This window comes from Microcebus murinus, chromosome 8 (genome assembly GCF_040939455.1).
Source record: "Microcebus murinus isolate Inina chromosome 8, M.murinus_Inina_mat1.0, whole genome shotgun sequence".
Lineage (NCBI taxonomy): Eukaryota > Metazoa > Chordata > Mammalia > Primates > Cheirogaleidae > Microcebus > Microcebus murinus.
Genome location: NC_134111.1, coordinates 88,589,218 through 88,617,180, shown reverse-complemented (window position 1 = coordinate 88,617,180; position 27,963 = coordinate 88,589,218). Strand labels below are relative to the sequence as shown.

The window sequence follows — 27,963 nt, the reverse complement described above, 5'->3', positions numbered from 1 at the left end:
TGGCTCTTCCCTCTCTGCACACTACTGTCTGCCTGCACGAGGGCTTTGCTTTGGACCGCCAGCTTCTAGAAGGCAGGACTGGACAGAATAGAGGGCCGGGGAGAGCCGAGGGCAGGAGTGGATTGGGTGGGGTGGGCTGCTGTGGTCAGGTGACCCGGGCAGCCACTCCCTGGGCGCAGGGTGGGCAGCAGCACTCTCTCTTCTTGGAACCCGCAGAGCAGGCGTGGCAGAGCAGGTCTCCGCAGAGCCTGTGGAGCAGAGACAAGGAAGACAGAGGCCTCTGCAGCTGGGGTCATGGAATTCCAGCACCTTCATGTCTCCCTCAGGTGCCAGTTTCTCATGTCCCAGCAGAATGGCCCTTGGTCTGTGTCAGGGGGTCTCCCCTCTCCCGAAGGGTCTCCTGATGTCCGACCCCCGCAGAGCCTCCACCTTCAAATGTCAGCTTCTCCCAGGGGGTCCCTTTCCTCTCCCGCTGCTTGTCCTGCCCCCATGATCACAGAGGAAGGCGGGGAGCAGCTTCTCCTGCGCGGGACCTCTCTTCCCAGACGAGGGGCCCGTTCATCAGTTTGTTCCTTGAAGAGGAGCACCGTCCGCCCTGCAGAGCCCACTCCTCCTCTGACCCCCTTCCGCTGTTCTCGTTCGTGACTCTGGTTAGTGTTGGAAGCCAGACGCGGTAAACTGAGTGGCCCGCTTTCAGTGGCGTCTCATGAACCCCCAGTTACCGTGTCCCCCCGTCCCTAGGTGGGAAGGGGACCGTGAGCTGGTGGAAAGCGGGACGTGCCAGAGCAGGGATTCTGGGCTCTCCTCATTACCTGCATGGATACCGCCGAGACAGCCGGCCGAAGATCTTGCCGCAGCCCACGCAGCACCCAGCGGCCACGGAGGAGAGATGCTGGAGCCTCTGCCACTGGCGGTCCTTCTCCCTGGTGGGAGGACGGAGGGCGAGACACACACAGACGGGCAGGGAGAAAGATGGAATCGACCCAGAGAGACACAGAGGGACAGCAGCAGAAACACAGAGATGACAAGAGGAAGAGACAGAGAGTGGCGAGGGAGTCACCCACAGACACACCGAGAGACAAAAAGAGACAGAGAGACAGACAAACAAGGACAGGGAGGCAGAAAGACAGAGAGACAGCAATGGAGAGGGACTCCAAGAGGGACAGAGAAAGACAGTCACTCAGAGAGAGAAAGAAAGCCAGGGAGTTGGCAAGGGTGACAGGGAAAGGAGAAGGAGAAAGAACCATGTAGAGGGAGAGAGACACACAGAGACAGAGAAGACAGAGACGGAGAGAGACAAATGCAGAGACAGTGAGAAACACACACAAGAGGTCAGGATGGTGACATTCAAGTTCACTTTGCCCAATGTAACCTTGACTCCCATTCTGAAATGCAATGATGCCAGCATCCCTTCCCTTCAACTCTCCTTCCTCCACCTCCTAACTTGGCATCTATTCCCACAGCATCCAACATGGTAGCCACTAGCCACATGTGGCTTTTTAAACTTAAATTAATTGAAATTAAAGAAAACGAAACTTCAGTTCCTCAGTCACACCAGCTTCATCTCTACATGTGACTAGTAGCTACCACACAGGACAGCACAAGTGTGGAACATTTTCATCTTCATGGAACATATCCATCTTCATAGAACATTCTATTGGATTCCATACTATACTTAATATTGTTTATGAGGTAACATCATGTTCTGCAATTACAATTGCCTTCTGTCATTGAAAAAAACCAGTGAATAGTATTTACATTATTAGATAATATATATACATTGCCCAGAGGGCCAAAATGTATTCTAAACATTTCCCTTCTTGGAAGGCTTTTGTTTTTCTAGGGGTTCCTAGTGTCCTTCATTTGTTACTTGCATTACTTGCTTTTAATATATTACTTTCCCCCAAATTCTTCGTCGTGTTAGGCATTCTGGTGATTCGCCTTCTCCCAGAGACCTTCCTCCTTGGCCCTGGGTATTAATACTTCTGCTTCAGTCTAGGTTGCCTGCCCCGGGGCTTGCTGCCCACTTGTCATTTTAGGAATTCCCTTTTCTTCTCTCCTAGGCTAGAGCTATTGTTTCCTGAATTCCACATCTTCTCCTTTCTTGGGTTACTTCCCTGTTTTTCTGGAGCACATCCTCAACTAACTTCTTAAGAAAGGTTGTGTGGGAGATGAATTTTCAGAAACCTGTCTGAAAATGTCTTTACCCCATCACATTCCCCACTTAATTCATGGTTTGGACGTGGAATTCTATGGCAAAAGTCAGCTTTTCTCAGAACTTAAAAAGTATTGCACCATGGACTCTTGGCATGAGTTGGATTTGGCTTCTTTTATAGATGACTTGTCTTTTCCTACAGATAATTTTAGGCTATTCTTGTTATCTTTACTCAAGTTTCACAGTGATGTATCTAGGTCTGGGTTTTGATTGTTTTGGTTTTTATTTTTTGTGCTGGTCATTCAGTGAAATCTTTATATCTGAAGATCAGTGTCCATAAGAGCTAGGAAATTCTCCGACTTTTCTATGTTATATTTTATCTGATAAGCTCCTCAATTTTATTTTCTTTCTATGGAACTTCTTTCACTTGGAGAGGAACTCCTAGACTGATTCTTTTTTTTTTTTTTTTTTTTTTTGAGACAGAGTCTCACTTTGTTGTCCAGGCTAGAGTGAGTGCCGTGGCGTCAGCCTAGCTCACAGCAACCTCAAACTCCTGGGCTCGAGTGATCCTTCTGCCTCAGCCTCCCGAGTAGCTGGGACTACAGGCATGCGCCACCATGCCCAGCTAATTTTTTATATATATATCAGTTGGCCAATTAATTTCTTTCTATTTATAGTAGAGACGGGGTCTCGCTCTTGCTCAGGCTGGTTTTGAACTCCTGACCTTGAGCAATCCGCCCGCCTCGGCCTCCCAAGAGCTAGGATTACAGGCGTGAGCCACAGCGCCCGGCCTAGACTGATTCTTTGTCTCCAATTTTTTCTCTCATGACTCCCATCTCTGCTTTGTATTCTACTTCCTGAGAGACTGCCTCATCTTCCTCTTCCAACCCTTGTAGTGAATTAAAAAAAATCAGTGATCATATTTTTAATTTCCAAGAACGTTTCTCATCTTTTGATAGTTATTTTTCACAGCATCTTATTTCATGGAAGACAGATATTTTTGTTTCTTTGTTTATCTTAATCTACCTCTTTTGTGTTTTAGACTCCCTCAAATGTCTGGGGATCCTGGGTTGCCATTTCATGTTTAAAAAAGAGGCAATAAAAGCTGATTGGAGCTCTGAGTAGTGGAAGAATATGGTTGATTAGCGGCTTCCCTTTAGGGGGAAGTGGTCAGGGAGCTGCCTGCTACATTAGACTTTCAAATGTCAGGACAAACTGGTCTTTTATTTGGGACATCAACTAAATTGCTTTAGAGAAAGACCTTTCTTGGGAGATAGGCCCCTGACTGCTGGATATCCTGTAGGCCCCTATGCAATTTGTATGCTGTGTGTCCTTGGGGACCAAGTCAGCCTCTTTGACCCTCGGTTTCCTCATCTGTAAAAATTGGGGATGCCAGCAGAGGTCAGCTAAAAGAAGCAGATGAGTTAAAATATATAAAAGGTCTAGAAGCCTGCTTGAGAGTTGCTAGTGGCATGGAATTTTCACGCCCTGCCCTCTACATCCCTTCCCATCCCCCCTTCTGCTCCCCACCCCACTGTCCCCATCCTTACTCAATCAGTTCCAAGACCCGCCTCTTCATGGCCTGGACCAGGTCCCGCTGGCCTCCCAGCTCCTCCTGGTACATGGCGTCCCTCCTCTTAGCCTCCTGCTGCTTCTGCTCCAGCTGTGCCTGCAGCTGGGCTCTCTCCCCCTGACACCTGGGCACAGTAGGAAGAGCAAGCCACGAGGCGGGGAGCTCAGCACTTGAGACTGAGCTAGGCTGGGCCTCTGCCTGGCAGGGGTCCCCCAGGGCGGGGAGCTGGTGGTGCCCCCTGCAGCTCAAGTCCACACACACACAGCACAGAACACACACATAGCATAACACACACCTAACACAGGCAACTGACACACAACCCAGCACACGGCACAACACATACACGCAACACAACACACATAAGACAACACATAAGACACATATAACACAACACTCACAAGATGCAACATACACATAAGGCATACACAGAACACAACACACACATACAATATAACGCAACATGCGTACAATGCACCCACGTGTACACACACACAATGCACACGCCGCACACCAAACTGAGCACTGTGTGAGGTCTCACACCTACACGCTGACTCCTCACCAACCATTCAGAGACATGAAAAATGAAAACAGGGCCATCTCGAGTGCCCCTTTAGAGGGGACGAGCCAAGGTTTCCACTTTTCTCTTTGTTTTTCTTCTAAAAAATATTTCCATTTTAAAATGTGATTTTCGTTGCAGGTGTGCTCCTGATCACGGCAGCTCTCAGGAGGGAAGGAGGCTGCCGGCAACCCAGGCTGGACAGGCTCGCCCGGCTGGGAACAACTGTGTGTGCAGAGGGAGCAGCGTAGGATTAGGGGGATTTTTTGCTTTGAAATATTTTAAAAAGTTATGTTACATTGTCTCTTCAATTAAAGAAAGTAATATTAAAAATATGGCTTTCTTAAAATTTTATTTTAGTTTTGGCCTTGGAACCTCCTCAGCTCTATTTTTATCTTTCCTTTTTGCCTTTAGTGGTTTTCGAGAAGGTTCCAAGAAGCCTACTAGACAGGACATAAAGAGGTCCCAGCCTCTTACACCACGGCTGGGTGGGGAGGGCGCTGTGATGGCGTCCGGCACCGCAGTGGGGGTCCCTGCGCTCTGGGCGTGTGCACGTGTGTGTGCGCGTGTGTGCACGTGTGTGCGCGTGTGTGCGTGCAAGTGCCCTTGGGCATGAACGTGTTTGAGGGGAGGAGGCTTGCGACGGGCTTGACAATGAATCAAGCAATTGGTTTTGAAAACACTGCCATTTAGCGTGCTGTAGGGAAGAAAGCTGGGGGGCTCCTGAAAGGGAACTGGCAGCAGTAGCCACTGACCTTCCAAAGAGGCCAGTCACTGCGGCCTTGAGAGCCTGCTGGCGCTCAGGCGCGGATCAGGGCCATGCTTTGACTTTTAATGAACGTTCTAGTCTTCAGCCTCCTCATTTCTTAGCTGCTGACTTTAATTTTCCCGAGCCAGTTTACTTGCCCATTGATCCCGGGTCCTTTTGTGACTGCTAGGGTGCACGTGTGTGTCTTTGGGGTGGGGGGGCAGCACTTACTTAGCACCTACTGTGTGCCAGTGGCTGTCTGGGTGCCAGGAATAGAGCAGTGCCCATGACTCCTGTGGACGTTGCAGCGAGTTTGGGGCAGTGGTCAAAGCAAGTGACAGACCAATAAAATAATTAAACTCAGGGTTATGACAGTGACAAAGGAGGGCTGGAGACAGAGACCAGAGAAGGTGTGCAGGGAAGGCTTCTCAGACAAGGTGACGTGGACGCAGACCTGAAAGACGAGAAGTCAGCCACGTGGAGCCAGGCAGGGCACATACAGAAGTCTGCCAGTTGGAAAGAACTGGGCTGGTTTGAGGAACTGAAAGAAGACTAGAGATCTGGAAGGCCATGCAGGGCCGCGGGGAGTGGGGAAGGCAAGAGAGGAGCGGGGAGGTGGCAGGGCTGCGGGGAGTGGGGAAGGCAAGAGAGGAGCGGGGAGGTGGCAGGGCCTGCTCTGTCCTCCGGTGGCAATGGAAGAGTGCATTTTAATCTCGGTGCGATGGGAAGACACTGGAGTGTTGAAGCAGGGGGTGACAGAGGCTCCTAGTGCAGGAGAGGACATGGAAGGAATTGGTGTTTTGTGGCCTTGTTCCTATAGTTTTCACAATGTTATGAGACAGGTAATATAATCCTCATTTTCCAAGAGAGAAAAGTAGAGCCTCAGAGAGGGAGTGACACTTGCCCAAGGTCACACAGTTTGATCAGTGGAAGAAGCAGAAATCTGGACTCAGGCTTGTTCAGCTTTTAACTTCTGCTTCCCCACGTCTCCATCCACACAGGGCCCTGATCGCCAGCGATCTCTGGCACCAGGGCCAAGTGGGCAGCAGGTGGGAGAGAATGATGGGTCCCCATAGCCCCTGCGGGCCTCGGAGGAGCTCCGCGCTGCCGTCCAGGGGGTGGGGAGATGTGGTGTTGCCTAGTTCCCCATCCTGAGGGCCTCTTTGGTTTGTGTCAGTCCTAATCTCCTTTGCTTGGCAGTCTTACCCGGGGCAGAGGAAACCCCCTGCTTGGACAGATGGCCCGCAGAGCATCTGTGCTGGGAGGGGGAACCTTAGCGATCACATCATCTGCTTCCACTCACTGGAGACCTGAGGCCCAGATAGGGGAGGCCACTGTCTCAGGGGCCTGCAGCCAGAGAGCCATGAAATGGGTGTTGGAACCATGTCTCAGTCCAAGTCCGTTTTCATAGCCCTGCAGGTCTGCCCTGGGGCTTCCTCCTGCAGGTCAGCTGCCCCTTGCCTCTGCTTTTAGCCTGGGCCCTGTTTGGGGGCCTTCATGGTCCCCCCTCAGTTTGTCCTCCAAACTGCGGCCTGAGTGAGCCTTTTGAACACCAATGTCAGACTGAGAGACTCACCTGCTGCAACCCTGACCTAGCCTCCTGTGGCATGGAGAAGAATCCCAGAGTCTCACTTGGCCTTCAGGGCCCCTGGCTACTGCTCGGTCCCTCTCTCCCCTGCTCAGACATTCCCGAAGCCTCTGGCCTGCTTGTCCCCAAGCCGACATCTTTTGGGCCTTTGTCTTTGCCGTTCCCCTGGCCAGCAGTGCCCCTCTCTAGATATTCATGCATGGTCCCATGTCTTGCATGGTTGGGACTTCTGCTCAAATGTCACCTCCTTGGAGATGCCTTCCTAGACCTCAAGTCTGAATGACTATCCTGCCTTTATGCCCTTCCCCAGCTGTATTTTTCTCCAGAGCACCTACTACTACCTGACATGTATTTCCAGTTTATCTATCGTCTGTCTCCCAGGGCACGTAGGGCAGACTGTGCCTGCTTTATTCATGGTTGTACACGCCCCGCCCATCACCCTACTCACGGCCATAGTAGAGGCACAATAGGTATTGCTGAAGAATGAATGGGCTCTGCGGCACTCGAGATGCCTGTCACCAGCTGGAAACCCAGGGTCCCTTTTCCTGGGAGTGAGTGTTGTCCTTAGCTCCCTGGATCCTAGGAGTGAGGGGAGCATGTTCTCTTCCCAGCCTCAGGGGCAGCTATATTCACATTCTGACACTTCCCAAATCCGTCTCCCACTAGTACTTCCTTCCTGAACCCCACACCCAACTGCTCACCCCGCAGCCCCACTCGGGTGTCTAACAGGTGCCTTGAACTTGACACGTTCAAATCTAAGCTCTGAACTTTCCCCATAAACCTGCCCTCACACTGCCTCCCCACTTGGGTTAATAGTGACTCAGCTTTCCACTGGATCACATAGAAAATTCGGGTCATTCTTGACTTCTGTCTTTCTCTCAGACCCACATCCAATCCCTGAGGAAGCCCCACTCTGGAATTTATCCAGCATCCAGCAGCTTCTCCTTCCTCCATTGCCTCCAGCCCAGTCAGGCCCCTTCGACCTCCCCCAATGGTGGCCGCAGCCTCCTCCCTGGGCTCCTGCACCTGGCTTGCCCGCCTGCAGGCTAGCTCCACAGGGCCTTTGAAAACATAAGTCAGTCTGGAACAGACCAATCTATAGAGACAGAAAGTGAACTGGTGGCTGCCTATGGCTGGGTAGGGGTCGGGGCTTGGAGATGGTGACTGCTAATGGGTACAGGATTCTCTCTGGGTTGATGAAAATGTTCTGAAATTGATTGTAGTGATGGATGCATAGTACTCTGAATATGCTAAAGACCTTGAATGGTTAAAAATTTTAAAAAGCATATATACATATATGTGCCATTAAAAAAACCTCAGATCTTGTCCCTCCTCTGCTCAGAACTTTCAATAGCTCCTATCTTACTCTGAGTCAAAGCCAAGGTCCCTTCAATGACCCACCAAGCTCTCCCTAACCTGGCCTCCATTGCCTGACCTTTTCCTACATCCTCTCCCTCCTTTACTCCACTGGGGCCAGAATTGCCTCCCTGTTTCTAGAACTTGCCATGCCCATTCCCACCTCATGGCTTTTGCTCTTGCTGTTCTCTCTGCCTGGAACATCTTCAAATGTCTCACTCCTCACTCAGTAAAGATTCAGGGTTTACTTAAACAACATCTTTTTGGGGAGGCCTTCCCCGGCCATGCCACCTTATTTAAAATAACACCCCTGAGATCAATTCAGCAAGAGGATATAACAATTGTGAATATGTATGCAGCTGATATCAGGGAACCCGGATATATAAAGCAAATATTATTAGAGGTAAAGAGAGAAAGACTCTAATACCATGATAGTTGGCTTCAACATTCCACTTCTAGTGCTAGACAGATGATGTAGACAGAAAATCAACAAAGAAACATCAGACTTAAACCACCTTATAGACCAAATGGACCAGACAGACATCTACATAGCATTTTATCCAACAGCTATAGAATATACATTCTTCTCATCAGCACATGGAACATTCTCCAGGATGGACAACATGTAAGGCCACAAAACAAGTCTCAACAAATTTAAGAAAATTGAAATTGTACCAAGTATCTTCTCAGAGCACAATGGAATAAAACTAGAAATCAGATACAAGAAGAGCTCTGAAAACTGTACAATGACATAAATTAAACAATATGCTCCTGAACACCAAATGATTCTATGAAGAAATTATTATAAAAAGGAATTCCAATAATTTTGTGAAACAAATGAAAATGGGAACATAATATACCAAAACCCATGGCATACAGCAAAAGCAGTAGTAAGAGGGAAGCTTATAGCAATAAACACCCCCACCAGAAAAGCAGGAAGATTTAAAATAAACAATCTAATCTTGCACCTCAAGGAACTAGAAAAGTAGGAACAAACCAAACCCAAAATTAGTAGAAGGAAATAAATAATAAAAATCAGAACAGAACTAAACAAAATAGAGACCAAAAAAATATACAAGAATCATTAGAGATTATTATGAATAGTTATATACTAATGAATTGGAAAAACTAGAAGAAATTGATAAATTTCTGAATGCATATAACTTACCAAGATTAAACCTAGAAGAAATAGGAAACCTGAAGAGACAAACAATGAGTAATTAGAATGAATCAGTAATAAAAAGCCTCCTAACAAACAAACAAACAAAGCCCAGGACTACATGGCTTTAATTCCTAATTCTACCAAACTTTTAAAGAATGAACACCAATTCTTCTCAAACTATTACAAAAAATTGAAGTGCATGGAATTGTCCCTAATTCATTCTATGAGGCCAGCATTACCGTAATGCCAACCCCAGATAAAGACACAACAGAAAAAAATTTTACAGGACAATATTCCTGATGAATATAGTTGCAAAAATCCTCAAATAAATATTAGCAAACTGAATTCAGCAACACATTAAAAAGATAATGCATCATGATCAAGTAGGATTTATCCCAGAAATGCAAGGATGGTTCAATAAATGCAAATGAATAAATGCGATACATCTCACCATGAGAATGAAGGACAAAAACCATATGATCATTTCAATAGATGTAGACAAAGCATTTAACAAAATTCAATATCCCTTCGTGATAAAAACTCTTAACAAATTAGGCAAACCCACAGTTAACATCATACCAGACAGGGTAAAGCTGAAAGCCTTTTTTCTACGAACTGGAACAAGATAAGAATGCTCATTTTCACCACTATTATTCAATATAGTACTGAGAGTCCTACCCAAATTAATTAAACAAGGAAAGAAATAAAAGGAGGTCAGAATTTTCCTCTTTGTAGACAATTTGATCTTTTAAATAGAAAAACCTGAAAGCTCTATCAAAAATCTCTTAACAAATTCAATAATGTAGCAAGGCACAACATGAACACACAAAACTCAGTAGCATTTCTACTATATTTCTCACAAAGAAATTGAGAAAGCAATCCCATTTATAAGAGATAAAAATTAAAATATTTCAGAATAAATTTAATGAAGGAGGCGAAAGATCTCTACAATGAAAACTCAAAATGCTGATGAAAGAAATGAAAGAGGACACAAAAAAGGAAAAAAATATCCCATACTCATGGATTGGAAGAATTAATATTGTTAAAATGACCATGCTGCCCAAAGAAATCTCCAGATTCACTGCAATCTCTATCAAAATACCAGTGATATTCTTTACAACAATAGAAAACATAATCCTAAAATTCACATGGAGACAGAAAAGACCCTGAATGGCTAAAACAATACTGAGTAAAAAGAACAAAGCTGGACATACCACACTACCTGACTTTAAAATATACCACAAAGCTGTAGTAACTCAAATAGCATAGTATTGGTATAAAAACAGACACATAGATCAGTGGAACAAAATAGAGAACCCAGAAGTATATGCATTTATTTAAAGCCAATTGATTTTCAACAAAGGCACCAAGAACACACATTGGGAAAAGAATAATCTCTTTAATAAATTGTGATGGGAAAATTAGCTATCCATAGGCAGAAGAATGAAACTAGACTCCTATCTCTTGCCATATACAAAAATCAAATCAAAATGGATTAAAGATTTAAATGTAAGACTTGAAACTATGTAAGTACTAAAAGAAAATAAGGGAAATGCTTTATTTTTTTTTCTTTTTTTTCTTTCATTTTTTTTCATTTTTTTCATTTTTTTTCAACTCCATGTTCCCCCATTCACAATACAGACCAGGCACAGGGCCTGGGCTGGGGTGTACATGGGGTAGCTTTACTCTGCCTCCTCTTTCTATACAGGCAGCGTAAGAACACAGCCTGTGGTAAGAACTGGGAGGCCTGGGGAAATGCTTTAGTACATTGGTCTAAGCAAAGATTTTATAGGTAATACTTCAAACAGGCAGCAAAACCAAAAATAGACAATTAAGGGGGCCAAGATGGCAGACTAGAAGTAGCCTACACAATGCTACTCTTATGGAAAGAATCAAAAGTGGTGAATAGGCTGGGCATGATGGCTCACACCTGTAATCCTAGCACTCTGGGAGGCTAAGGCCGGAGGATTGTTTGAGCTCAGGAGTTCGAGACCAGCCTGAGCAAGAGCAAGACCCTGTCTCTACTAAAAATAGAAACAAATTAGCCAAACAACTAAAAATAGAAAAAATTAGCCAGACATGGTGGCATGTATGTAGTCCCAGCTACTTGGGAGGCTGAGGCAGGAGGATAGCTTGAGCCCAGGAGTCTGAGGTTGCTGTGAGCTAGGCTGACATCATGGCACTCTAGCACAGGCAAGAGAGTAAGACTCTGTCTCAAAAAAAAAAGTGGTGGATAGATATTCACTTTTGGATTGACCATCTAAGAGAGAGCACTGGGTATCAACACAGAGGTGGCAAGAGTGAAGTGAAGAAAAGATAAGTGGGACGACTTGCTCAGCAGCATTGGGAGGTACTTGGGGAAGATGTCCACACATGGGGAAAGGACAGAGGAGAGAACCTTGGGGCTCCACACTTGCCCTGAAACACTACAACTAGACCTGTGGGAGGGCCCCTCCAACACAGCAGGCCTGTGGACTGATACAGAGGCCTGGAGGCTGTAGGGTGGTATTGCTCTTGAGAGAAGGCACAACTGGCATGCAAGCCCTGTGTGCTGCTGCTGGTGCCATTGTGACATCCCAGCCCCAGAGCACTATGTCTACTCAAGGGTGAGACCCATAGCTGCTACCTGCCCTTTGCCTCTAGTGGGTGGGGAGGAAGTGAGGCATCCTGGTGCTTATGCATTCCCCATGGGCATCTGCTATTTGCACCCACCACTGCCTCTGAGGAGTAGGAGACTATGGAACCAGTGCCCACTGCTGTGGCCTGGGTGACCTTGCTCAGTCACATCTTCTGTGGGACCTACATTGAGCAGGTGCTTGTAGCTCCACCTCATCCTGCACATGCACCTCATTCTGCAGGCTCACCCTGCTCAGCACATGTGCCTTGCCCCATAGTCCTGCCCTGCCACAGTGGCCCTGTGACAACCACATGGGATTGGAGGAGACACAGCAGAGCAGCAGGTTTAAAGGCTTACAATGCATCTGCCCCTCTCCTTCATGTTCAAGCTTCTTGAGTAGGATTCAAACATGTCATCCAGGGGCCCATGCCCATCTTTTCCAAGCAACAGAGGTCCCAAAAGAGGAGAACAAGTGTTTCATAAAACTATCTGTTTTGTGCTGAGAGAAGAAGCTTAAGACAAGAAGGAACCAACACCAGAACTCTGGCAGCATGAAATAACAGGCTGTCTTGACACCCCTAAAGGATCAAAAGAGCTCTCCAGTAATGAACTCCAACCAAAAAAAAAAAAATCAATATGACAGATATGGAATTCAGATTATAAATGGCAAGTAAAATAAATGGAATTGAGAAGAAGGTAGAAAACCAACACAAGGAAACTTAAAAAATTATTCAGGACAGGAATGAAATATTCACTGAAGAGATAGGTAACATAAGAAAAGATATAACTGAACTTAAAGAAATGGAAGTGTTATTTAGGGAATTTCAAAATACATCAGAAAGTTTAAGCAACAGACTAGACCAAGCAGAAGAAAGAATTTCAGAGCTTGAAGACAAGGACTTTGAATTAACCCAGTCAGTCAAAAATGTAGAAAGAATAAAGAAGAATGAACAATCACTGAGAGAAACATGAGACTATGTAAAGCAAGCTAATATAAGAATCACAGGTATCCCTGAGGGAGAAGAAGAAAAAGCAAAAAGCATGGACAACCTATTTGAGGGAATAATTGAGGAAAACTTCCCTGGTATTGCTGGAGATTTAGATATCCAGATACAAGAGCATCATCAAACACCTGGAAGATTCATAGCAAATGGGATATTACCAAGGCACATAGTCATTATTCTATCCAATGTCAATATGAAGGAGAAAATCCTACAAGCTGTGAGACAAAAGCAACAAGTTACTTTCAAAATAAACCCATCAGACTAACAGCAAACTTCTCAGCAGAGACCTTACAAGTCAGAAGGGATTGGGGTCTCATTTTCAGTCTTCTTAAACAGAATAACTGCTGGAAAAGGATTTTGTATCCTGCAAAGGTAAGTTTCATAAATGAAGGAGAAATAAAGTATTTCCCAGACAAGTACACACTACAGCAATTTGTCACTAGTAGACATGACCTACAGGAAATACTTAAAAGTGCTCTATACATGAAACAGAACAATTGATCCCCACCAATGTAAAAACATTTGAAAGTTAAAGCTCATAACTCTTAAAAAAAAAGTAACATAAGGGAGAAAACATGGCAACTAGGTATCACTGAACATGACAAACAGAATGGTATCTCCATATCAATACTAACATTGAACATAAACGGTCTTAACGCTCCACTTAAAAAATATAGGCTGGCTGAATGGATGAAAAAACACAACCCAAATGTATGCTGTCTCCAAAAACCCATCTAACTTGCAAGGATTCTCATAGACTCAAGGTAAAGGGACGGAAAAAAATATTCCACACAATGGAAGCTGACAGTGAGCAGAAGTAGCAAAGACAAAGAGTGTCATTATACAATGTTAAAGGGAGAAATTCAGCAAAAAGATATATCATGTGTGTGTGTGTATATGCACCTGGTGCTGAATGATCCTTGTGTCAATGATGACATTAAGATGGAAATCAAATAAAAAATTTTTTTGGATTGAAACAACATAGATGATGCAAGCTTTGTAAATCTATGAGATACAGAAAAAGCAGTGCTAAGGAGGAAGTTCATAGCCTTATATGCTTCCATCTGTCATTTTATAGAAGGACCACAAATTAATGATCTAATCTTACCTTAAGGAACTAGAAAAAGAAGAACAAACCAAACCCAAAGCTAGCAGAAGACAGGAAATAACAAAGCTCAGAGCAGAACTAAATGAAATGGAGACCAAATAACAATACAAAGAATCAAGAAAACAAAAATTTGGTTCTTTGAAAAGATTAACAAAATTGATAGACCACTAGCTAGATTAACCAGAAATGGAAGAGAAAGAACTAGAGTAAGGTCAATCAGAAATGAAAAAGAAGACATTCCAACTGATACAATAGAAATACAAAATATCATCCATGACTGCTATCAAAATCTTTCTGCACACAAACTGGAATATCTAGAGGAAATGTATAAATTTGTGGACACACACAACCTCCCAAGCTTGAATCAGGAAGAAATAGAAATCCTAATAGACTAATAATAAGTAGCAAGATTGAACAAGTAATAAAAAGTATCCTCTGCCCTCACTCCCAAAAGCCTCAGACCAGATGGATTCATAGCTGAATTCTACCAGACATGCAAGGAGGAACCAGCACCTATTCTACTGAAACTGTTCTATAACATCAAGAAGGAGGGAATCTTCCCTAACTCATTTTACAAAGCCAGTGTCAACCTGGTACCAAAGCCAGGAAAAAACACAATACATAATAAAAACTATAAACCAATATCCCGCATGAACACACATGCAAAAATCCTCAACAAAATATCAGCAAACCAAATCCAATAGCACATCAAAAAGATAATTCACATGATCAAGTGGGTTTCATCCCCAGGAATGCAAGGATGATTCAACATATGCAAATCAATAAATGTGACTCATCACATAAGTAGAAGCAAAAACAAAGACTACACAATCATCTCTGTAGATGCAGAAATAGCATTTGATAAAAAACAGCACATCTTCATACAAAAATCCCTCAACAAACTGGGCATAGAAAGACCATACCTCAAAATAATAAAAGCCAGATATGATAGACCCACAGCCAACATTATACTGAATAGGGAAAAGTTGAAAGCATTCTCCCTAAGATCTGGAACAAGACAAGGATGCCCATTGTCACCACTTGTATTTGACATAGTACTGGAAGTCATAGCCAGAGCAATCAGGCAAGAGAAAGAAATAAAGGCATCCAACTCATGAAAGAGGAGGTCAAACTATCCTTGTCTGCCAATGATATGAGCTTATATCTAGAAAACCCTAAAGATTCCACCAAAAGACTCCTAGAACTGATAAATAAGTTGAGAAAAGTCTCAGGATACAAAATCAATGTACACAAATCAGTAGCATTTCTATATACTGTCATCATATTCTATATAATAATGGTCAAGCTGAAAGTTAAATTGAGAACTCGATATCATTTACAATAGCTACAAAGAAAATAATATGCCTAGTAATATACTTAACCAAGGTGGAAAAAGATCTCTACGAGGACAACTACAAAATACTAATGAAAAAAATCACAGATGACACAAACAGATGGAAAACATCCCACACTTGGGGTTTGAAAGACTAAACATTGTTAAAATGTCCATACTACACAAAATGATTTACAGAGTCAATGTAATTTCCATCAAAATACCAACAGCATTTTTCACAGGTCTAGAAAAAATAATCCTGAACTTCATATGGAACCAAAAAATAGGCCGAATAGCCAAAGAAATCCTAAGCAAAAAGAACAAATCTAGGGGCATCACATTACCTGACTTCAATTATACTACAAGACTATAGTAATTATAACAGCATATTACTGATATAAAGAGAGACACATATACCAATGGAACAGAACAAAGAACCCAGAAATAAAACCATATAGCTATGACCAACTCATTTTCTACAAAGAAGACAAAAACACTGGGGAAAAACACCCTATTCTATAAATGGTGCTGGGAAAACTGGATAGCCACATGCAGAAGAATGATACTGTATCTCTATCTCTCACCATATATAAAAATTAACTCCAGATGATTAAAGACTTAAAAGTAAGACCTGAAACCATAAAAATTCTAGAAGAAAACATAGGAAAAACTCTTCTAGACATTGGCCTAGGCAAAGAATTTATGAGTAAAATCCCAAAAGCAAATGTAGCAGCAGCAACAACAACAACAACAAAATGGGACTTAATTAAATTTAAAAGTTTCTATACAACAAAGGAAGTAATAAACAGAGTAAACAGACAACTTACAGAATAGGAAAAAATATTTGGAAACTATATCTGACAAAGGGCTAATACCCACAATCTACAAAGAACTCAGACAAATCAATAAGAAAAAAACAAATAACACTATCTAAAAGTGGGCAAAAGCATGACCAGAGTTTTCTCAAAAGAAAATCATATGACAAAATGCACAACATCACTAATTTTCAGGGAAATGCAAATTAAAACCACAAGGAGATACCACCTTACTCCTGTCAGAATGGCCATTATTATTATTATTATTATTATTATTTGAGATGGGATCTTGCTCTGTCTCCCTGGCTATAGTGTAGTGGCATCATCATAGTTCACTGCAGCCTCAAACTCCTGGGCTCAAGCGATCCTCTTGCCTAAGCCTCCTGGGTAGCTGGGACTGCAGGTGTGTACCACCATGTCTGGCTAATTTTTCTATTTTTGATTGAGATGGCAAATCACTCTTGCTTAGGCTGGTCTTGAACTCCTGGCCTCAAGTAATCCTCCTACCTTGGCCTCCCAAAGTGCTAGAATTAAAGTGCAAACCACTGTGCCCAGCCCAGAATGGCTATTATTATGAAGTAAGAAAGCAATAGATGTTGGTGTAGATTTGGTGAAAAGGGAATGCTTATACACTGTTGGTGGGAATGTAAACTAATAAAACTGCTTTGGAAAACAGTATGGAGATTCTTCAAAGAACTAAAAGTAGACCTACTGTTCATTCCCACAATCCCACTACTGGGTATCTATGCAAAATAAAAGAAGTCATTTGTAATAAAGACACCTGCACCTGAATGTTTATGGCAGCACAATTCACAATTGCAAAGCTATGGAACCAACTTAAGTGTCCAAAAACTGATGTGTGGATAAAGAAAATGTGGAATATATATACCATGGAGTACTACTCAGACATAAAGAGGAATGAAATAATGTCTTTTCAGCAACTTGAATGGAACTGGAGACCATTATCCAAAGTGAAGTATCTCTGGAATGGAAAAGCAAATACCACATGTTCTTACTCATAAGTGGAAGCTAAAGGATGGGTACACATGTTCATAACATGTTGTAATGGACATTGACAACTAAGAAATTGTGAGGGTAGGAGGGGGTGAGGGATAAAAAAATCTACCCATAAATTACAATGTATACTATTCTGATGATGGGTATACTTAAAGTTCTGACTTCAGCATGATATTATTCATCCATGTAACAAAAAACACTGATATCCCCTAATTTTTTTGGAAAAAAATAGACAAATGGACCTATATAAAACTAAAAAGTTTCTGCACAGCAAAGAAAACAATCAAAATAGTGAAGTGACAACCTGTAGAATAGGAGAAAATACCTGCAAACTATACATCCAACAAGGGATTAATATCCAGAATATACAGAGAGCTCAACCCAACAGCAAAAATCCTAATAATCTCATTAAGAAATGAACAAAAGATCTGAATAGACATTTCTCCAAAAAAAGACATACAAATGGCTAACAAGTACATGAAAAAAGTGCTCAAAGTCACTAACCATCAGAGAAACGCAGATCAAAACTACAATAACATATCTGCTCACCCCAGGTAGCAGGGCTACTATCGAAAAGACAAAGAATTACACATGCTAGCGGGAGTGCAGATAAAAAAAGTACATGTGTTGTCAGTAGGAATGTAAATTAGAACATCTATTATGCAAAAGAGTATAGAGGTTTCTCAAAAAACTAAAAGTATAAGTTACCATATGATCCATATGATCATATGATCCAGCAATCCTACTACTGGACATTTATCCAAAGGAATGGATTTCAGTACATCGAAGAGACATCTGCACCCCCAAGTTTACTGCAGCACCATTCACAATAGCCAAGATATGGAATTAGCTTAAATGTCCATACATCAACAGATGAATGAATTTTTAAAATGTGGTGTGCATACACAATGGAATAAAAAAGAATGAAATCCTGTCATTCATAGCAACATAGATGAGCCTGGAGGATATTATGTTAAGTGAAACAGGTCAGGCACAGAAAGATAAATACTGCATGTTCTCACTTCATATGTGGTAGGTAAAAAAAAGTTGAGCTCCTAGAAGCAGGGAGCGGGAATTGTGGCTGTGAGAGGCTGGCAGTGGTTGACGGGGCGGAGGGTAGGGGGAGGTTGGTTAATGGGTACAAAATCACAGCTAGATAGGAGAGTAAGTTGCGCGTTCTATAGCACCGTAGGGTGACTATAGTCAAAAATAACTTAATGTATATTTGCAAGAAGCTGGGAGACTTTGAATGTTTCCAACACAAAGAAATGATAAATCTTCGAGGTGATGAATACGCTAATTACCCTGATTTGATCATTACACATTATATATGTGTATTGGAACATCACTCTGTGTAATTGTTACTCATCGACTAAAAATAAAAGAAAAAAAAATCGCTTCCGAAACACCCATTCCCCTTCCTTACTTTGTTTTGTCCGTAGAACTTATCCCAGTGTGTATTTCACAGTCTGTGTATTTCACTCACTTACCATAGTTATTGGCTGCCTCCTGCATAAGAATGTAAGCTTCCCGAGGGCAGGAATTTTTGTTGGTTTTCTCCATGAGAGTATTTCTTGTACTAGAACAGGCCCAGCTCAGAGTGGGTGTTTGGAGTGTTTGTGGAATGATTGACGAGTGACAGGTGGCAGGACGACAGCAATGAGACAAGGGCCCAGTGGAGGGAGCAGAGGGGCCGGGCTCCGTCTGTGAAGCCTCTAGCTGCTCCCTCTAGCACGTCAGGATCCCATAGAAGGTTCCTGAGTGGGCAAAGCCCCCATGATCCCCCATGGCATGAATCATCGCAATATTTGCCGAATACACTCAGCTGAGTGTAGGATAGGAGGAGCCCCTGGGCCTTTTTGAGTTGGTTTCTGGGCTCCTGGGCCTTGCTTACCCTGGTGAGCAGTCAACAGATTTCCCAGTGATTCAGGCTGAATCACAGCTTCTCAGGCTCTGTGGGAGTCGGACTGGTTCCTCCCTGGCCCTGGGCAGGTGTCAATCAGAAGAGAGAGAGAGAGAGAGAGAGCGAGAGAGAGAGAGAGGCAGGTGGGTAGATCGAGGCACCCAGAGACCAAGGCAGAGACCACAGAGAGGTTGAGTCAGGCCAAGGAAGATGTTTGCATGGAGGAGATACTCTATCAAATAAATGATGAAAGAGAAACTGAGAGACAGGTAGAAAGGTAGGGATAGACAATGCTCTCGCTCTGGGTCCTTGAGGTCAGTGTGATCATGGCAAATGCAGATGCTGGAGGGTGAGAGACGCTGAAGGAGAGAGACAGAGAGACTGAAATATAGGGACTCAAAATACTAGCTGAGCGGTAGTGTCTGGGGCCCTGGTTCTGGAGTCAGCTGCAGGGATCGAATCTCAGCTCCTCAGCCAGCTGACATTTGGTGAATTGGGTAGCATCTTTGAGCCTCGGCCTCCTTATCTATAAAGTGGGGGTTCTTATAGAACCTGTCTCAAGAGGTTGCTGTGCAGAAGCATCTACAACAGTGCCGGGGACACAGCAAGTGCTCAGTAAGTGGTAGCTGTGGTTAGGATCATCAGGAGGGTGGGAAGCTGTGTAATTGGCAACAAGCGAAGGAGAGACAAACAAACCCAGTGAAAGAAGCAGACAGAAAGTGATAAGGGACGAGTGTGGTGGGCCAGGGGGCAGAGCAGGTTGAAAAGAGAGAGAAGGGCCCAGAGGAGGCAGTAGAGGGAGGCAGGGGTGAGTAGGGAGGGCAGGAGGTGGGGCCTTCCCTGGGGCCACTGGGGCAGAAGCAGGGAGGAAGGGACTGGCAAAGGAGAGGGCTAGTGGAGCCCTGTGACCAGGGTCAAGGCTCTGGCCACCTCAGCACCCAGAGTTTTGTCCAGCGGCCTGGTGCGGGAGGGGCTCTGAAGACTCCGTGGGCTTGACCTTGACTGAGAGCAGGAGCCAGGGAGCACCTCTGCACCCACCTCTAGCAGTTGCCAGGGTTACCTGCGGAGCTGCTCCTGAAGTGCCTGCAGCTCCCCTTCCTGTCCCCTCAGCAGCTGCTCCTGGCGCTGGGCCAGCTCCTTGGCCTTCTGCAGTTCATGCTTGAGGCTCTGGAGGTGAAGGAGGGAGAACAGGGGCTGAGGGAGGAGGGCAGAGGTCCCAGGCCTCGGGCTGACCTGACTGACATCCCCATGAGACCCCAGGCCAGGCTCTGGGTGGAGGTCAGGACTCCTCGCTGGGGCTGGAATGCCTGGCTCTGTCCTGGCATTCCAGCCTGGGGGACCCTGGGGGAGCCTGGGGCCACCCTTTCTTCCTTCATTGGATGGAGTTACAAAGCCCCAGGACCTAGAAGCCTGGCTAGGGAGGAGGCCAAAGGAAGGCTCGGTAACAATCTTGGGGAACCTGGATAAGCATCTGCAGCAAGAGCAGCTTAGGTGGGGTCTGCAACTGTGAGCTTAGTTTTTGGGAAGAGACCTGCCACAAAGAGAAATACGGACCCTGAGAACACATGACTGCCCTGAAGAACTGTTGGGAACAGATCCTAAACTCAAATGCCTGCAAGGGCTGGGCAGGACTGACCAGTAAAGCGGGTCCAGTGTGAGGCAATAGGCAAAGGTGGGGACTGAAGAATTCATGGCTTTCAAAAGTCATCCTCAAGTAATAATCCTTGTAAGTCAATAAAAATTAATCTGCGGGCTGGAATGGCCCCTGGGCTACCACTGGAGACCCCTATGTGTGGGCCAGGTCAGAGGTGGGGATTAGACAGGTAAGGAGCTCAACTGCTCTCACCTTGACCACGTCCTGCAGGGCCACCTCAGCTTGCTCCTCCCTCCTGGCCACACCGGACACTCCTGTGTGCTCCTGTAGCTTCTCTGTGGTACAGCCTTCCTTTGTTCCCAGGGCCTGGAGGACCCAGGACTCCCCCAGAGTGCTCGGCTCCTCCTGCTCCTGCTTGCTCCCTGGCGTTGTTTCTTCTGTCACTCCTCTGGGGCTGGGGCCCAGCAGCCTCTGGGCATGACCCCACTCTGCTTCCCCTTCAGGAGTCCCCTCTGTGGTTCCCTGACCCTCTGCACCTGGCAGAAGCCCTCTGCGCTCAGCCTCCATCCCTCTCACCTCGCTCTGAGCCCCCTTGGCTCCCTGCGCCTGTCCCTGGGTGCTGGGTGTAGAGCTCTCCAGGAAGATTTCAATCCACGGGGCTCCCTCCTCCTGGTCCAGCTGAAGTTCCTCCCCCTCTGGTTCCCACATGCTCTGGGAGGGTCCAAGGCTCCTGGAATCTTCTCTCTTCTTTTCCAAAACGTGGGGAACATGCCTTTGTTGCTGGGACCCAGGGAGTCTCACCAACTGGTGTCCCCCAGGTGCATCTTGCAGACAGCCGACTTGACTGGCGTGTGGCTCGTCCAGCTGGACTCCTGTGGGACCTTCATATGCAGCTGGGATCTAGAGAGAAGCCCCCAGACCTGTCATCCCTCTTAGCACCAATTCGCTGACCTGGTGCATGGGAGAGAGGGCACAGCCTTAACCCAACAGGCTTGCTGCGTATGTGGATCCCACGCCCTCTCACTGGAAATTTTGATTTATCAAACCAGAAATCTGAATTTTAACAACACTCCAGGTGATCTGAGACCTAAGCTTTGATCTGGTGAGGCACAGCAGTCTGTCTCAATGTCCTTTCCTCCACTGCCCCCGGCCCGCGTCCTTCTCTCTCCTGCTCCTGGGTCTTCTGCATTGATTTGGTTTCCCCTAAGTTCCTCACTCCTCTCCTTTAATCCTTCCTCCTGAATTTGATTTTGTGTTTAAGTTTTCTCACTCACAAAATGGGAATAATAATACCTAGTTTGTAGGGTTGCGATGAAAGCTGAGATGGACTGGCACTCAGCTAAGAGTGACCTCTGTCAAGAGGCCTTCTCTGTGCCCCTATGTTCCTCTGTCCACGTCTGTGTCACTGCACTCAACATGTATTGCAATGTGTTTCTTTAGGGTCTGTCTCCACAAACAGACCTTGAACTCCTGCAAGCCAGAGTCCCAACAGTATCTGTACCTGGTGCCTAGAAGCTGATGGGTGCAAACTGTGCTTATGGAAAGATGATAACAACAATGATGGTGACCACAGCCTGCCTCGTAGTGAGTGTGTAGCCAGGAGCCTAGCTGTGTACAGCACGTGAGTTGTCTCAATTTACCCTAACAGTCATGCTATGAGGCAGGACAAGCAACTTGCCCAAGGACCAAGGTTAGCAAAAAGGGAAGATGAGTTTTGAACCAGGCAATCTGGCCCTTGAGTCTCTCCCTGGACTGAACTAGACATTTGCCGGTTGTCCTGTGCAGGGGACTCAGCAGGTGATCTCCCTCATCTGTTTTCTGCAACCTTCCAGTGACCCACCCCAGCCCCTCCTCTTCTCCTGGGCCCAGTGGCTCCTGCTAGTATTCCCTTTCTCCCCGGATATTCTATTCCCACCACCCTAGGAATAGGAGCCCTTTCCTCCTCTGCGGCAGGCCCCTGGTCCACACACTGGCCTCAGGCTCTATCTGTCCAGTTGGGTGAGGGCTCTCTGTATATTCAAAGGGGGAGACCCAGTTACTGCTCAACCTGGGGGTCCCAAAAAAAGGGGAAGAGGCAACTTAGAGTGATGGTGGGCAGAAGCACCTCCTTTGGGGCATCTTTGGTTTTCCTGGGTCTTCTTCCCTGGGTCTGGCTGGAATTGGAACAGCGTGATCTGAAAGTAGAACAGGCAGGGGCACTCTGGGCCTCTCTTCAGAGATGGGCTTGGTCCTTAGATGGAAGGTGTCCCATTTTTCCACCCCCACATCCATCCCAGCACCTTTCCTGCCTTGCTGCTGCCCACCAGCCCTCATGCATCCCATCCTCCATCCATGCATACATCCCATCCCAACATCTTACCCTCCATTCATGCATACATCCCACCTCAACATCCCACCCTCCATTCATGCATACATCGCATCCCAACATTCCACTCTCCATTCATGCATACATCCCATCCCAACATCCCACACTCCATTCATGCATACATCCCATCCCAACATCCCACCCTCCATTCATGCATACATCGCATCCCAATATTCCACTCTCCATTCATGCATACATCCCATTCCAACATCCCACACTCCATTCATGTATACATCCCACCCCAACATTCCACTCTCCATTCATGCATACATCCCATCCCAACATCCTACCCTCCATTCATGCATACATCCCATCCCAACATCCCACCCTCCATTCATGCATATATCCCATCCCAACACCCTATCCTCAATTCATGCATACATCCCACCCCAACATTCCACTCTCCATTCATGCATACATCCCATCCCAACATCCTACCCTCCATTCATGCACACATTGCATCCCAAGATTCCACTCTCCATTCATGCATACATCCCATCCCAACATCCCACACTCCATTCATGTATACATCCCACCCCAACATCTCACCCTCCATTCATGCATATATCCCATCCCAACACCCTATCCTCAATTCATGCATACATCGCATCCCAACATCCTACTCTCTATTCATGCATACATCCCACCCTCCATTCATGCATACATTGCATTCCAACATTCCACTCTCCATTCATGCATATATCCCATCCCAACATCCTACCCTCCATTCATGCATACATCACATCCCAACATCTTACCCTCCATTCATGCATACATCACATCCCAACATCTTACCCTCCATTCATGCATACATTCCATCCTAGTATCCTACCCTCCATTCATGCATACATCACATCCCAACATCCTACCCTCCATTCATGCATACATTCCATCCTAGTATCCTACCCTCCATTCATGCATACATTCCATCCTAATATCCTACCCTCCATTCATGCATACATTCCATCCTAATATCCTACCCTCCATTCATGCATACATCTTATCCCAACATCCTACCCTCTATTCATGCATACATCCTATCTCAACGTTCCACTCTCCATTCAGGCATACATTCTGTCTGACCTTACACCCTCCATTCATCCTTCCAGCCCTCCTCCCCAACCCCACCAGGTATTTAGTGAGTGCATATACTAGGCAGCATCATGGGATAGCATGAAATCACAATGGGAGCTTGCAAGCTAGGGAGATGGAGGATCAAGGAGCAAGAAGGGAGGCAGAGATGGATGGGGCTGGAGGCTGGGAGCTTTGCCCTTGCCTGGGACATGTGGTGGTAAGGGGAACAGGTGTTGAAAAGAGGCTTTTCTCCTCGTTACATCCACTCACTCTGAGAACATGGGCCAGGCCCCATCCAGATCTGGGCGCTGCAGGTCCAAGTCGAAGGCCACACCACTGAGAGCGTAGAGAGAGTCCAGGATATCTTCCCAGAGTTCTGGGCACAGCAGAGGGCTCCGGGGGCCATACCATTCCCTGTGTTAACAGTGATCAGCACCCTTGCCCTTTGACCCTGGTGCTATTGCCACCTCCAATCTCACAGAATCAGCCCACTGCACACCATAATGGGACTATTCCCCAAGCAGGATTGTGGCCCTTTGAGAGTAGGAGGCCCAAGCACCATGATGCCCACCAGGACTCTTGGGTTCTGACCTCCCCACTGTCCTTTCTTCCTTGTCTTTTCCTTCATGACTTTCACTTTAATTGTCCAGGACATGAAACCACCCATCTAGGGTAAAGAAGGGCTCTTCCATGAAGCAGGGAAAGTGGGCTCAGAAGGTCTCTGTGGGAGGGCGTCCCAGCAGCCCCACCTGGTGAGCTCTGGGTTCAGGAGACAGAGCTGCAGAGCCTCGGCCAGCTGTCCGTGGACCAGGCAGAAGCGGATGAAGGCACGGCCTTTTCCCAGAGGGGTCTTCAACTGCAGAGCGCACGGGGCAAAGCAGGGGCGGTATTAGCACGGGAGGAGCTCCGTCAGCACGGAGTGGGAGGAGACGGGCACTGGCGGCTGGTGAGAACGGGCGCAGCGGGACCCGAAGGCCACAGGAGAAAAGGGGTGGCAGGAGGGGGCTGAGGGCAGTGCTCAGGAGAGATGGGGACCTGGTGAGGGGTTCCCGGTCAGTGGAGCAGGGATGGGTGGGCAAGGGGTTTCAGGCAGGCTTGCGTCCCCCTCCCAGACATTCTCATCCTGGTAGCGGGGCCCCTTCAGGCTTCTGAGGTCAGCCCTCCGCCACCTGTCCCTGGACACCTTGTCCTGTGAGCGGACGAAGCGGGCTGCCTCTGTGTCCCCTCGCTGCCGCCTCAAGGCAGTGCAGAGGAAGTCCCAGTAATCCTTCCGAGGCCCCAGGAAACTCTTCTGCTCTTTCTGGTCAAACTGGGATGAAAACAAAAGAAAGAAAAGTGTAGGCCGGGCGTGGTGGCTCACACCTGTAATCCTAGCACTCTGGGAAGCCGAGGCGGGAGGATTGCTTGAGGTCAGGAGTTCGAAACCAGCCTGAGCAAGAGTGAGACCCCGTCTCTACTATAAATAGAAAGAAATTAATTGGACAACTAAAAATATATAGGAAAAATGAGCCGGGCATGGTGGTGTGTGCCTGTAGTCCCAGCTACTAGGGAGGCTGAGGCAGCAGGATTGCTTGAGCCCAGGAGTTTGAGGTTGCTGTGAGCGAGGCTGACGCCATGGCACTCACTCTAGCCTGGGCAACAAAGTGAGACTCTGTTTCAAAAAAAAAAAAAAAAAGAAAGAAAAGAAAAGAAAGGTGTAGAAATGCTGCCTCTTAGACCCGCCTGGCATTCCAGCACGCTGGGTGGGCACGCGGTGGAGGGAAGGGCTCCTGCACAGCTGGTGCCAGGTGCTGGCCCTGTCCTTACTCGTTGTGTGACCAGGAGCAAGATGCTTGACCCCTCTGAGCCTCAGTTGTTCTCCTTCCTTCCTTCAGACACATTACTGAGCACTTACCATGTTCAAGGCCCTGATCTAAGCCCTGGGGATACAGCAGTGAACAAACTGACCTCCTGAAGCTCTCATCTTGGTAGGGGAAGACAATGATCAGATTAAATAAGCAAACTCTCTAGCATGTTAGATAGTGCTGACTGCTGGGCAGTCAAAATAAGGCAATGAAGGAGAATGGAAAGTGTGGTGTATGTATGTGTGTATGAGCGGTGTGTAGTGTGTGTTGAAGACTTAGATTAAGATGGCCAGAGGAAGCCTTCCAACTGGAAGGAAATAAAAAACTGTGTCATCCAAATTCTGTGCAGATTTCAAGGCAGAGGGACTAGCAAGTGCAAAGGCCCTGGGGCAGGAGCACAAGTGGTGTGCTCTAGGAAGATCACAGAGGCCAGGGCAGCTGGAGTGCAACAGGCCAGTGGCAGACTGGCAAGAGATGAAGTCAGAGAAGTAGGAAGGGGTGTGTGTGTGCGTGTGCATGTGTGTGTGTGTGTGTGTGTGTGTGAGGGGAAGGCGAGTCCACACCCAGAGGAGACAGTGAGGATTAAATGAGGAGGAGCACATAGAACCATAGTCGCACACACATTAGGTGCTCGGTAAAGGCTAGTGGAAGTTATGACTGGGACTCTAACTAGCCAAGGGAAAGGCCAGTCCTGGGACGTCCGCTCTGGAGCTGTCATGTGCAGAGCGCGGTGGCTGCCCCGGCCCCTGGTCCCACACTCCGCAGCTCTGCCCCACCTCACTGCCCAGGCTGCAATGGCGGCCTCCAAGAGTGAGGTTACACGTCAGGAAGGAGAGGGACACGAGACAGTGCAGTCACAGAGGGGGCAGAGGCTTTTGCCTCAGTCTCTGGGAAACCCTCCCAGTCGCCTGGGCCTGGGGAGCCGGTGGGGGAGGGGAGGAGAGGGTCCCACCTGCAGCAGCAGCTCCAGACAGCCGCAGAGTCTGTGCAGCTCAGCACTGGCGTCCGTCACTGGCCCCTGCCTGTCCCCGTAGCCCTGGAGGATGGCAGAGACAGCAGCTGCAGGGAGGAGGGTGGACATCAGACATCTGGTAGCAAGGCTGCTGAGGGACAGGCTCCCAAGTCCCCTCCTTCTCCTTCTCCTGTAGCTCAGTGCCAGAAAATCTTCAGGAAATACTCACCTTTCAGGTCGCTGGTGACCTTGAGGGTGGCCCTGTCTTCTGACATGGGTATTTTGAAATGATGCAATTCCTTGTTACATGGAAGAACAGCCCAGGAAGGAACCCTGGGCCCAGCTGTCCAACTCTTTCCTTATTCAAAGGAGGAATCAGAGCCTAGAGAGGGAACGTGACTTACCCAGAGTCACATGGAGAGGTAGCTAGTGGGGCGAACCAGCCCAGCTCTTCCTTCTAGGCCTGTGTGACAAGGACAGTATGGCTTCCACTTACCAAGCAGGCCCTGTGTGCCAGGCACCATGCTACTTGCTTCACATCCTGTCCCACTCAACCCCGACTATAACTCTGGGAGGTCATAACTCCATTTTATAGAGGGAAACTGGGCACAGAGAGGGTAAGTCTTTTATCTAAGATCACAGAGCTACACAGACTCCATCTCAGGTGTGTGTGCCCACAGGGCCTGTGCTCTGGGTCCCGTGAAAGCCTGTGCCATGTGGACACCAGGCTGAGGGAACGTCATCTCCAGTCCCCATGGAGAGCCCTCAGCCTTACTCCAGCCGTCATCCTCCTCGAGACCCCACTCATCCTTTCCTGGGCCCCTGCTGAGTGGAAACTGTGTGTTCTTTGAGGACAGGGAAGCAGAAGCACAGGAGGGCCTGGGCTGGCTCTGAGCCAGACACTGGCTGTGAGAGGGGGGAGGGGAACCTGCTTTCATCCTGCCACTGTCTCCCAGGGGACGCTCAGTCTGGTCTCCTCCTGGTGGGTCCAGGGCCCAGAGTGGGACATCGTGGCCCTGGGGGCTCTGGGCTTATTCCGAGATGCTGGAGTCAAGAGCAGGCGTGGGTGGGAAACCCAGGCGACCTGCCCCCCAGCCTGTGGTTGCTGGCGTTTGCAGGTACAGGTGGCTGCCCTGCAGCAGGGGACAACACAGGGAGGGCAGAAGGACATGAGGGTAAATGGGAGATGATGAGTGGGG

The 27,963-nt window shown here is 46.9% G+C and overlaps 1 protein-coding gene and 1 non-coding gene across 2 annotated transcripts; both read right to left on the bottom strand.

Moving 5' to 3' along the window:
• On the bottom strand, positions 1-27,891 carry RUFY4 (RUN and FYVE domain containing 4). Its single transcript, XM_012740315.3, has 11 exons — positions 26,994-27,891; positions 26,765-26,871; positions 25,152-25,277; positions 24,718-24,824; positions 24,239-24,382; positions 22,634-22,703; positions 20,782-21,429; positions 19,996-20,102; positions 3,706-3,852; positions 813-923; positions 1-248 (listed from the first exon to the last, which is right to left on the bottom strand). Exons 1-11 carry the CDS (start codon positions 27,037-27,039, stop codon positions 146-148), a joined length of 1,716 nt encoding a protein of 571 aa, XP_012595769.2. The 5' UTR covers positions 27,040-27,891; the 3' UTR covers positions 1-145.
• On the bottom strand, positions 10,755-10,886 carry LOC142872434 (small nucleolar RNA SNORA51). Its single transcript, XR_012920694.1, has one exon. It is a non-coding gene; the product is annotated as a small nucleolar RNA SNORA51 (small nucleolar RNA).
• Positions 27,892-27,963: the final 72 nt, after the last annotated feature.